General features: G+C 35.6%; 1 protein-coding gene across 3 annotated transcripts in view; it reads right to left on the minus strand.

Moving 5' to 3' along the window:
* Positions 1-1,263: 1,263 nt before the first annotated feature.
* The window catches only part of RUNDC3B (RUN domain containing 3B), a 109,245-nt gene continuing 97,115 nt past the window's right edge, over positions 1,264-13,393 (minus strand). For all 3 annotated transcript variants that reach the window (XM_036328287.1, XM_036328286.1, XM_036328288.1), the window contains 2 exons: positions 6,002-6,120; positions 1,264-3,742 (listed from right to left, as the gene is read on the minus strand). In XM_036328287.1, coding sequence (XP_036184180.1) covers positions 3,597-3,742; positions 6,002-6,120 — 265 coding nt within the window. In that variant the 3' untranslated portion in view covers positions 1,264-3,596. The remainder of the gene's footprint in view (positions 3,743-6,001; positions 6,121-13,393) is intronic.

The raw sequence follows: 13,393 nt of genomic DNA on the forward strand, positions 1-13,393 counted from the left end.
TAAGGTAACATATTTTACAACAATCTAAAGTTTAGTTTAGATTAAAATATGATTTTAAAAGGTACTATTAATGATACATATAATTTTATCTCCCCCTTCCTATCCATTAAAAAGAACAAATGCTGAACCTACATAGAAGCTGCTTTGCTTAGAGGAAGAACAAAGTGAACTAACTTAAAAAAAAATTAAGAGCCCTGATTTTCAAAAGCAGTCATGTGACATTTCAGAGGTGGAGATTTCACCTAATGATAGGAACTTTGCAAAGAATGTCCATAAGTTGTAACTGTGAGACATTTTTAACCACTTGAAAACTTGTATGTAAATCTAATAAAGATGACTTACAAACTGACTTAAAGTTTTGTCAATCATAATTAGTAGCTTGACTTTGGCACTTACCCATTACAAACATGCACGTATGATTTCATTTAGTGCTGACATCATCCTGATGCCTTCAGACAGGTACTGAGAAGATGGTGATGTTTCCATTTGGCAGCTGAGAAAGCAAACGTTGGCAATTATGTGATCCTATCAGTAACACTGCCAGGACCACTGCTGTACTGTGCCACTTCATAGCTGTGTGTACTCAAAAGGGTGTCATGTTCTTTAAAAAATAAAATGTATTCAATCTACACTAATAAAAGAGAAAGATGCAAACTGACCATACCTTCATGACACCCACCAGCCAATCAGGAGTGGGTATGCAAATTAACCCAACAAAGATGTTGGGTTAATTTGCATACACAGGCCCCAAGGGGGCAGGGCACAGGCGTTCCGCACAGCCCCAGCCACTCCAGGCCTCTAGGCAGCATGGGAAGGCGGAAAGGCGGCTCCGGCCAGAGTGAAGGCGGTACCAGCAGCCAGGGGAAGGACGGCCCATTCTTGCATGAATCTTCATGCATTGAGCCTCTAGTTTTATATATACTAATATTTTAGATATCTGTGTATATAAAAGCCTAAGCGACCGTCCCTATGATGCACACCGACCACCAGGGGGCAGATGCTCAACGTAGGAGCTGCCCTCTGGTGGTCAGTGTGCTCCCACAGCCAACTTCCCACTGCCGGCCAACCTTCTACAGTCCCTTCCTGGGTGAGAAGGCCCTGATCGGCCCTGATCACTAGCTAGGCTGAGGAACCCCACCTGTGCATGAATTCGTGCACCGGGCCTCCCTCTAGTTAGGTAATATACTTTTACCCTATTTGTCAACTCAGTGTGTAACCTGAATCAAGTAACTTTTTGTCAAGGATAAATTAAGACCACTAATGCATGGTACAAAATGTTTAATATACATGCAACAAGTGTAATACATCAAGGCAACAAAATACACATGGAAATATTAGCATGTAATTCAGCATTCTATTTTGGGGAGGGTGTATGAACAATAAACACTACCAAATGAAACTAAAGATTGAGACATAAGTTGTTTCCTCATGCACACATTAACTATCTCTCTAATTAGTATGAGATGAACTGAGTAGAAACCTGAATTCACATTAGCAGATGAATTTTATACCAAGAGCTCCAAGAAAGGAGGAAGTCATGGTCCTCAGGTGTCATGTTTAAATCTGCACTTAAGATGCACTGTGTTAAGATGCACAAGTTACAGTACACATTAGACAAATCTGAAAAATTGTATTAATTATGGAATCTTGAGTTAACTTTCTGTATTATAAAAATGTATGGAAAAAATGTAACAATGATTTTTTAAAGTTATTGAAGGAAAATGTCAAGTTGAGAGTGGACCGTGAATGATAAAGCATTAAAACATTCTGAAAGTTTTAGAAAGCAGCAATAGTGCTTAAGGCCAGCCTAAAAGTTTTGACGTTCCCCTCCATAACCATTTCTCACTTCCTCCTCCCAAGATTTCCACTGCCCTCCTTTTATAACTTCCATCCCCCATACTGAGTAAAAATTGCTTTGGATACCTCACTCACAATCAGGTATTCAGAATTCAGAGATTAAAGGTACCATTTCTCAAGAATGTTTGCATTTTTACAAGTACTAAAAAGCCTTAAGCTAAAAGAATAAAGCTCTGAGTAGTCCTGGTACATCTAAGATAACTTATTTTAAGGGCTTTCCAGGCGTCCTTTGTCCCTGAAATGATATTGTTTGAACTATCTTACATAGAAGACTAGCCTCGTTCCTATTTATTATCTTAAATTCCAAATTATGAGAGTAAAGCTCTAAAGATTGCAGAGAACCACCACACTCCTACATTCCTAACACGAAGAATGACTGTGATAAGTTCAGCACTTCTTGCCTCCTCTCAACAAAAATAAATTGCTTTAGGAGGAACATTCTTCCTCTATGGCAAAGCTACTAAGTTTGAATGTAACGTTTTATTAGTAAACAAAAATATCACATAAGTCCCCAGTAAGTATTGTAGCTTCTTCATGTAAACAATGTATAAAACTTCTTTGGCACAACTGATCATGTTTTCCTCATATTACTGTAGAAAATACATTTAATACATTTTCTTTTCCAATATGGTGAAGTTTTTAGGGACAAAAATGTATAGTTCCAAAAATTGCAAAAAAAATTAAAATACAGTTCAGAGATGTTTTTAAAAAGAAAACTTTTTTTTTAACCTGTAGAAGTGCAGGGATTTTTAATATTGACTTTAAAATGAGATTGTGGCGTGATTAATAATAGAAACTATAAAACATACATGAGACTTCACTGCAGCCCATAAGGGATAGAAAACAGCACTGTATGCCGGACATTAAGTATGGTGATCACTTACTGATACTAATTTAAAAGCCTCTCAGATACTTGATTGAACTTGAAATCTTCCCTGATCAAATATTTTTTTCAACATCTGCTCTACACTTTTTTAATGTTTAATTTTGGATGCATATTTGGTCAGGTTTTTTTAATTGATGACCTTTTAAGAAAATTTTGGAGAAACAAAGATAAGAAATTTTATTCATTTTACCTAAATGGTCTAAAATACTGTAAAATACTTTCCCTATGACCCTAACTAATTTAGTAACTGCCTAAAGGCACATTCCTACAAAATATATAAAATGTTAAGTGGAATGCTAAGTTGATATCGAATGATGACTGTTAAAGAAAAACTGAATAAGCCACTGTCAAACTGCAGCTGAAAACATTCTCCTCATATTAAAAACAAGGCTTTTAACATGAGAACATAGGAAGAAATTAATGAAAAGTGAAATTAAGTCATTTTTAGAAATTTGAATCATTGCATTAAAAAGGAAAGAAAATACTTGCCTAAGTCTCTGGAATAAAACCTTGAACTCGGTCTCTGGCAATTATGATACATTTAAATATATGAAAATCGACTGAATAAGTATGTACAATTTGCAAATGATTATTAATTTCGAGGATCTTTGAAAAAAATGTTAGGCCTATTCATTTTAAACTTTCTCAGTGACAAATATAAGAATTTTTTAATGAAAACAATGGCAAGATCTTTTTTTTTCCATTCAGTTTACATGGAGTAGATTGAACTCGAAGCAACAGGACTCCACATATGTACCAGAACAATATAAAATTCCAAAGGTTTTCCCAGCAGTCAAACTTATGTACTAGAACTTCTGCAACATAAAATCTTGTGGCTTTTACATTAAATTTTTCAGGATGGAGTTAGGCCTGGACTTGTCATCTCTGCTGTAGGACTTGCAAGACAGTCATTGGATTTGAGGCTAGTTAGAGATTTGTAACTTGCCACTGATGTTAGAGACCCACAGAGACCAAGTAAGGAGGGAGTGTCTTCTTTACCTGGAAATTAGGATAAAATAACAAATAGTTAATTGTCCTTGAAGAATTGTCCTTTAGGTCCAATAAGGACCTAAAAATATTAAAAACTTCATACTTTATACAATATTGATATGGCAACAGTTGAAGGTTAACAAAACTTTTTGCCTCAGATGACAGAGGTTGGTAGGTCCTAGCAGAAACAAATTAGTCATTAAAAGCAGAAAACTGATGTTTTGTTTTATAGCATTGCAAAAAGACCAGTTCTGTTTTAAATGTACTGATAGTGGAGTCTGGATTCTACAAGTCTTCAAATGGTACTGCTACAAATGTTAAGTTAGAAGTCACTGGATGTACTCTATGTGCCACGCATTATGATAACAAACAATACATTTAAGAATCACTGCTTGCCTGGTGGTGTGGCTCAGTGGTTGAGTGTCAACCCATGAACCAAGAGGCCACAGGTTCAATTCCCAATCAGGGTATATGCCCCGGTTGCTGGCTCGATCCCAGTAGGAAGCATGCAGGAGGCAGCTGATCAATGATGTTTCTCTCATCAATGTTTCTATCTCTCTATCCCTCTCCCTATCTCTCTAAAAAAATAAAATCAATAAAAAATATTTTTTTTAAATGCTAAGATGTTGAAATGTTATAGTGAATTGTTAGCATTTTTCTTCCATGGTTATACAAAAAATTATGATTTATCATAATCCTTACCCAAGGATGGATTATTTATTACAAATATATATATATTTGTATTTTTATTTGTAATTGATTTTAAAGAGAGAGGGAGGGAGGGAGAGAGAAGAAACATCAATGTGTGAGAGAAACATAGATCAGTTGCCTCCCATATGTAACTCGACCGCAACCTAGGTATATGCCCAGACCTAAATCAAACCTGCAACCTTTTGGTGTATGGGACGACAACCAACTCCACCCAACTGGGCAATAATGGTATATCTTAAAACTCAAAGCATCTTAGATTTGATGAAATGTGGTAGCTACTAATAAGTTACTAGCATAATATCTGTCCATATGAGGCGCTTAATAAATATTTCTTGAAAAAAATGACAACTTCTCATCCTATCAACAATAACGATGCCATGATGTGCAGTTTGAATTTTACTCTGATTGTCTTTGAGAGCCACAGGATGACTTTAAGTGGGGATATGTTTTCGAAGATCACTGATTACTGTATGGAGAATGGATTATGAGGAGGCAAGAATGGGAGACCAAACACATTGAAAAAGCTGTGGCAGCAGTCCATCCAAGAGGCTTGCTCCAAGCAGCACAGGCTAGGATTGCAGTAAGGGAGGAGATGATGGGTCAGTCTATATAGCATGTGCTATATGGGGAGCTACCAGGACTTGCTAATAAACTGACCTACTGATGTCATCAGGAAGAGTAGAATCTAGAATAATGCTTATGGGGGTGCCATTTATTGCAATGGAGAAAGAAAACTAAAGAAACTGGAGGTCTAAAGGAATGCAGGTTCCCCTTCAGTAAAAAACTCCCTAGCTCTCACACACACCAGCACATGTAGAACTGGGAAGGAGAGATAAAAGATGTGAGCACTCTCATACTAGTACCACTTGTCCAATCCAAAGAATTGTATTCACAACTGTAGCCTGTGCTGAGGGGAGGAAAAAAGAGCTTTGAACCAACTAAGCTATTGAACTTTTAAAAGGAATAGCTTAAGTCTTAGAAACAAATGCGATCATTGAAAGTGACCTGAAAAGTTGTGGAATTTGACCAAGATATAGTTGAGGAAGATGCAATCCAATGGGAAGAGTGGTTGGTTGAGCACAGCTGAAAGGGGTAATGGGAAAAAACAAAACTCCTTTATGTCTATTCCCCACGTTTTTTCAGAATACTTATAAACAAGGTACCAAAAGTGACTAAAAAATGAAGAAATGGTTGGGTATAGCAAAAGCTGCTGAGTTTAATAGGATAAAGGCAGAGAACTGACTTTAGCAATATGGCAGTGGTTAATTACCTTGATAAAATCATTTCAGTAAGTAGTAGAGACAAAAAAGCCAAATTGGAGTGGGTAGAAAAGACACAGGAAATGAGGAAATAAAGGTAAAAACTAAAGAGAATCTAAGATTGAAGGTTAGCCACAAACACATGAGGAACAAACAAGAGCAGACCATTTTTAATCATAATGGCAGTTTAATTCTTAGCATACTTTGCAGAATTATCACAATTATTCTTTAGCAGTCCTCTGCAACCACAGTATCAATAGTGCAGGAAAAGTACTTTTCAAACAGACTTTTTCCTTACCTTCGCTGATTGAATTTAACGTGTCTTGTTTTCCATCGTCTTGTGACTGACCTGGGTCCAGGGAAGTCTGAGAAAGGCTAACTTCAGCTGAAAACTGGTCAAGATTTTGATAACTTTTTCTGTAAAATAACAGTGAAATATACTTAAATTTGTTCTCACAAAAATAATTTCTAGAGATATTCTTTACTGGTTTTCTTCAATTTATTGGTTAATTTCTGGTTAAATTATCCCCAATTTTCTCCATTTAAATGTGGTCTTTATCATGGCTGCAGTATGATCTCCATTATACTTTTCCCTCCACCCTTTTTGTAGGTCTATCTGGTTAATCCACTAAAAATGGAAAAGAAAGCAATTTTTCAAACAAACGAATCCTTGCACCAGTTTTTTATTATTATTATTATTGAGCTTGTTAAGAAATGGGGACATCTGGTTATTATCAGGTGACAAAGGAGCAGAAAAATCTACAGATGCAGAACAAAATTGGAATAACTTAATAATGATCTAGTGTCTTCTAAGCACTTTAGAATTCTTCAATACCTTGATATTTTTATGTAATTATTATAGTAACAAATTATTAAAAATTCCTATAATTTAGAAGCTTAAAAAATGTTGGGTAATAAAATATCTGTTAAAACACCATCAAGATAATTTAACTTCCTTCCCTCATGTATTTGCAATTGTGAGCCCATTTTCTATTAAATGAATTAATTAGAAATATAATAAAACCTCAGTTATAAACAGAAAGTTAATGAAGGTTTATTATTAAACTGTCCTCATATTTGTTTTGTCAGGATAAAACTAACTCAAGGGATATATGCAGGTTTTATGTTATTGCCATTTCAAGTAAGAGAACAATTCATTACTATTTCCAAATATAAATGATCCAGGAAAATGAATGTGTTTTTTAGGTTCAACATCTATTTCCTAAGGTACTCAAACCCTATCTAATTTCCTAGACATGTCATGTGTTATATGATAAGGTTATAGAAATGCATATATAATTTAAATAATCTATTAGTCATTATTCATATTCATAAGAGTAGACTTAAAAATTTATCAAATGCATGTATATTAAGTATGGGAGGATATATACAATAAATATTTCCTCTAAGAAATGAGGTGAAGAATGTGGTGATGGAGTAACTACTAGCTTACAATGCAAGTAGTATTCTCACTTGATTACCTGGTGATTTTTCAAATTTTGGAAATATAAAAGTTCTTAATTATATTTTTAAGTAATGGGAAGTTCTATTATAGAAAATTTCTGATAATTATAATAGACTAGAGGCCCAGTGCACAGAATTCGTGCACTGGGGGGTGGGAGGGTCCCTCAGCCTGGCCTGCACCCTCGCGCCATCTGGGGCCCTTCGGAGGATGTCCAACTGCTGGCTTAGGCCTGATTACCTGGGCCTAAGTCAGCAGTCAGACATCCCTCTCACAGTCTGGGATCCCTCGCTCCTTACCGCCCGCCTACTCACTCCTTACCATTCAGTTCACTGCTCCTTAGTGGCAAGCTCCTTACCACTTGGCTCGCTGCTCTTTAGCGCTGCCACAGAGGCAGGTGATGCTCCGGCCACTGCTGCTGTGCTCACCAGCCATGAGCCTGGCTTCTGACTGAGCAGAGCTCCCCTTGTGGGAGCACACTGACCACCAGGGGGCAGTTCCTGCATTGAGCGTCTGTCCCTGGTGGTCAGTGCACAGCATAGCAACCAGTCATTCTGGTCATTCCACCATAACAGTCACTTAGGCTTTTATTATATAGATTATATAGATAACAAATATATGAGCTATACAACATGTAATTTTTTAAAATGATACCCAATATCAAATTTACATCAAACTTAACAAATGCTGGGCACTGTTCTAAATATTTTTTTGTGTATAATTTTATCCTCATAAGTACATTAAAAGGTTGGAATTATTAATACCATTACTTCCTAACAGAGAAAACTAGGTCACAAAAAGGTTAGGTTTGAACCTGGTGACCTGGCTCTAATTCTGTTTCCTGAACTACTATGCTGTGCTATCGCCATTCTGGTAAAGGAAGAAAAGATTTGGCTTCCTATTTTATTAGAAGCTATTCTTTAAAAAACAGCTTTGTTTGCTGAGGTAGATCATGTAAATGATACTGTATTTAATCAAATACAGTATAAAATCTTATTTACTTAGCTATGCAGCAGTTCTCAACCTGTGGGTCGCGACCATCAGAAAACACACATAGCATATCAGATCTTTACATTACGATTCATAACAGTAGCAAAATTACAGTTATGAAGTAGCAACGAAAATAATTTTATGGTTGGGGGTCACCACAACATGAGGAACTGTATTAAAGGGTCGTGGCATTAGGAAGGTTGAGAACCACTGCAGGGGGGAAAAGCAGGAACACAGGAATTTAATAAAGGAAGCTATGAATAAGTTTCTTTTCCAAATTATTTTCTGGGCCTAATAAGTAGGAGCTTTCTTTTAAAACAATGGTTTAAGATGAGTTTCTGATACTAACTTTTCATCATAAGAAACTTGTTAATGTTATTAAAATGCAAAAATTACATAGAGATACATTTACAAACAAAAAATACTCAAGCAAAACGATTTGGAATTCATTGGAATATTGTAAAAACTGAGAGCTTGACAGCACACATTTACAGTCATCTCAAGAACGGCCCGCCATGTGAGGGAGGAAACCTGTACAGGCAGCTCTGTGAATGCAACATAATTAGCCTTCTGCGCGACCTATTGACGTTCCCGTAGAATATCAGCTTCCAAATCCAAAGTGATCAGGGGAGCTTCCTACCTCTAATCTGTCACGTTCAGTGAACAATCCCTGAGTTACAGACTTTACTTAATCAAATGCCAATGAATACAGGGACAGGATTTATAGACAATCCTGTTCTGCACAAATAATAAAAATCCCAAGCTAAAATTAAGCCCCTTATTCATAAGATATTAAGAACAGTCCCATATAATAACTGTCTTGCATGAAACTGACTATAGACTCACCATCTAGGAAAAATCTAGTTCAGGTGCTTGCACGAATGACAAAGAATGGGTTGGGTTTTCACATTCTTACCTGATTTCCAATGTGATTGGCAACTACATCTGACAAACTGTTTTTGATATGAAGTAAAACTATGTCTATGGGACATTAAAAGGTCACCACTACATCCTATCTTAGAATTTTAGACTGACTAGCACCACACTGTAAGATTTAAATGTAACCCACCAGACACGTCAAACCAATTAACAGTCTATCGCTATTTCTCAGAGTAGAATTTTAAAAGTAGTAATAGCTTACTTAATCAAAATAAGAAGCCAGGCGAGTAAGAGTCATGTATTATGACTACATAAAAGTTTATAGTTTAAAAGTTTATGCCATTGTTACATTGCTAAATATAATTTAAGTTAAACTTGTCAGATTTATATGTCATGAGCACTTGGGACATAATAAAATTCACTGCCTTTATTATATGACTAAACAATTTAAAAATCACTCAAATACAAAATTCAATATCCAGAACTGGGTAACAAATGATGGCAAATTAAAAAGAAAATTGCGCTGTAAGCCTGAATTCCCTTATAGGTAAATTTCTTTACAATCATACACTTTATGTCAGTGATCAGAAGTAATGATATAGGTAATCTACATCACTTATTTGCCCAACAGATGTACTGATGTCAATAATAATTTACATTATCTGGTAGCCATTGGACAACAGAGAATGTGATGTACAGGAGACATTATTCACAAAATAAAAACAAATATATAAACACTGTATGCGCAGAGACATATGAATGTGCATGAAAACAGAAATATACTATTCGTTTCATTCTTGGTTTGATTTTTCATAGAAATATGTTTAAGGAAAAATATAAGCATCTGCTCTAGCAAAATATCTACCTACTCTTAATCTACTAAAATCAATGGAGGGATGCAAGGGAGCCTTTAGAGTGGGATGTATGTGAGTCAGGTTAATGCAAAATTTACAAACTGCAAAATAATTCTGCAGCCTCAGTGCTTTAGGGAGTCCAACTCCAAAAATATACAAAAGACACACGTGGGAAGGAGAACCTCTAATACATCTAGGGTGAGTATATCTATTCATAAGAGGTCATTAAGAAAAATTACCCTAATATAAAAGCTCATAATTCTCAGTAATTTTGTGAATGATAGCAAAATTGAGAAGCAATGATAAATTTAGAAGACTGAAGAAGTTTAAGTAGAAAATATAAATGTGATGACAATGAATTTGATCATTTGGAATGAAAATAGTGATTTAGAAAGTAACCTTACAAGATTATACATAACCAGAATCTAACAAGCTCATGTGGCCTAGACTTTACATATAAAGAAAAATATTAAAACAAAACTTATTAGGAACAAAACACAATAATCAGTTGCTCTATGTGTGTGTTAAGGGAATAAACTTTATATACTTAGTTATTGTTGGCTTTGTACAGTAAGCCTAAAATGTTTTAATGTGATATTCCTATGTTTGAAATAAAAAAGAAGATATAAAATCCAGCATAACTAATCTTACCAGATCTAAATAATCAAGAAATAAATTATAAATTATATTTTTAAACTTTTATAAACATTACAGTGAATAGAAATAAATTTAACATTTTCTATTGTGACAGGGGTCCTTCTACGAGTAGCTGATCACATAGCCAAGTTATCCAATGACTCATTTTAAGAAAAAAAATAGACAAAGGATAAAAAAGTTGTAGTACTTACAGGGGTTGGCAAAGTAGGTTTACAGTTGTGAGTACACTAAACACAGAGTTTATTGTTGTATTATTTATTAATTACTGTATTATTTTCCATATGAACAACTGTAGACCTACTTTTATCTACCCTGTGTATACAATGGAATATTACTCAGTCATAAAAAAATGAAATCTTGCCATTTGCAACAGCATGGATGGACATAGAGGGCATTATGCTTAGTGAATTAAGTCAGACAAATAGCATATGATTTCAATTACACGTGGATTCTAAAAAATAAAATAAATGAACAAGCAAAACAGAAACAAACTCAAAGATACAGAGAACAAACTGATGGTTGCCAGATGGGAGGGGATTGAGGGAATGGGTGAAAAAGGTAAAGAGATTAAGAAGTACAAATTGTCTATTATAAAAACAGTCATGGGGATGTCAAGTACAGCATAAGGAATATAGTCAATAATATTAAAATAATTGTGTGTAGTTTCTGGAAGGTACTATACTTGTCAGGGGATCACTCTGTAAGTTATATAAATGTTTCATATATAAATGCAATACACTTGCAACTAGTATAATATTGTATGCCAGCTTTAATCTAAATTTTAAAAAAGTATTTAGTTATTTTTAAAAAGAAATGCCAACAAGTCCACAAAATTCATTATATCATATAGCATGCTTTCTTTCTTCTCAAAGCTAACTGGACAAATGAGGCACAGAGCTCCTAAAGAAATAATGGTAGACATCCCATATTTTCAGCAGGAAATTATATTTATCATGTAATTTAATGACTCATTTTAGGGTGAGTTTCTATCTCCAAATTATCAAGAGAGCTAATGTTCTTTATTGAAGTTGATTTGGCTACCTCCTCCATAACTGGCAGGTTCTCAATAAATGTTTGTTGAACTTATTTAAGACTAGAGGCGTGGTCCACGAAATTTGTGCACTGAGGTGGGGGGTTGTCCCTCAGCCTGGCCTGTGCCCTCTCACAGTCCGGGAGCCCCATAATTGATCTCCCCAAAGAGGTAGGCCCCGCCCACCTGCCGCAGCCCACTGGTCGGTTGCCTGGGCCTCCCTCAATCATGGGGTGATGGCCGGGCCCCCATCCAGTTGCATCGCATCTGCTTTGGCTGGCCTGGCGCCAGCGGGTGTCATAGCGTGGTCGTCCTGACAGTCATTCTGCTGTTAGGTCGTTTGGTCAATTTGCATATTATGCTTTATTATTATAGATATTGGTCAGATTAAGAGGAATTTGTGATCAGGTCAGTTTAAGACTTTGGCTTATTTTACACATCTGAGGGGTGCAAAAACTGGATTCTGATGAAAACCTATGATTTGTCTCAAATATGGTTTATAGAGCACTAGTTTGTTCTAAAAATTAAAAGTCTCCATTTTTACATGAAAAGTTCGAAATTATTTATTCAGAAAAATTGAGGATTTGCTGGTCATTTTAATTTTGCATAAAGTTTTAGAATCACTCTAAGAAAGTAGAGCTTGGGATTTGGGTAAGTGTATATTCTCCAAACATGAAAGATACAAGATCTGAGAGTATAAACAAAAAAAAATTATATAGAGTTTAAATAAAGGTTTTCCAGGAAGCTCTTAAGTGCCAGGCAATTTATTACCCACATGACCCTTATAATTCTATGTAAATAGGCATTACTCCAAGTACTGGGTGTGCAGAAACAAGAGATAAGAAGAGGAATTGCTGCTTCGTTACACAGCAATTAAGCAGCAGAGATTACTTTTAAGTCCTGACTTAAACTCTAGGTCCAGCGATGTCACAGCTGTCCCCTAGCTGCACACTTTTTGTTCAGGGATATCAGTTTGGCAGTAGGGCAATCTTAAAGCAATACCATCACTGGAGGTCAGGTCATATTAAGGGATGATGCTGGGAAGGAAGGGGTATCCTTTCTTCTTAAACTAATGGAGTAACTTGTTAAGAACTATAAAGTCTGGATTCATACTAAATAGATGAGCAGGCAGTTTCACTGCTCTCTTTTCTGAGACTGACATTACTTTTCAGTCACTAACATTGCATGTAATGGTAAAGTACAGCCACTTAGACTCATTTGTTCCTCAATAGGTAGCTCTGCAGGCAGGCAGGGGTACATGCATGTATTTTGACTAAAATATACCTCTATCTAAAGTGACAATGTGGATATTGCAATAAAAGGGCATCGTTTTTAGTCCTTTAACTTGTCAGGATTTAATGTTATTAATATTTTTGCAGTTAAAAAAGCAGAAGCATCTTATATGTTATATATAGACAAGATAAATGTACCAAGTATTGCTGTAAACTCAATTTTTTAATCATAAATTAGAAATATAAATAAACTAATATTATTTCGTTATGGTCTTCCACTAATTAAATATGCTACTGAAAGATAAAGTTATGTACCAGCAGAATGAGATATACTCTAGTTATTCATAACTTTTGTAAGGGTATAAAAGAACTTTTTTTCATGGATTTGTCTCAAGGCACATACCTAGGTTGTGGTTCAGTGTATGCGAGGCATCCAGCTGATGTTTCTCTCTTCCTCTCTCTCTCCCTCTCTTTCTCCTCCTCTCTCTTTCTGCTTCCCTCTCCCTCCCCCTTCTTTCCCTCTCTCTTCTGTCACTCTCTCTCTCCCTCTCCTTCTCTCCCTCTCTCATCAATAAACATATCCTCC

This window comes from Myotis myotis, unplaced genomic scaffold (genome assembly GCF_014108235.1).
Source record: "Myotis myotis isolate mMyoMyo1 unplaced genomic scaffold, mMyoMyo1.p scaffold_m19_p_11, whole genome shotgun sequence".
In the NCBI taxonomy this organism is placed as follows: domain Eukaryota; kingdom Metazoa; phylum Chordata; class Mammalia; order Chiroptera; family Vespertilionidae; genus Myotis; species Myotis myotis.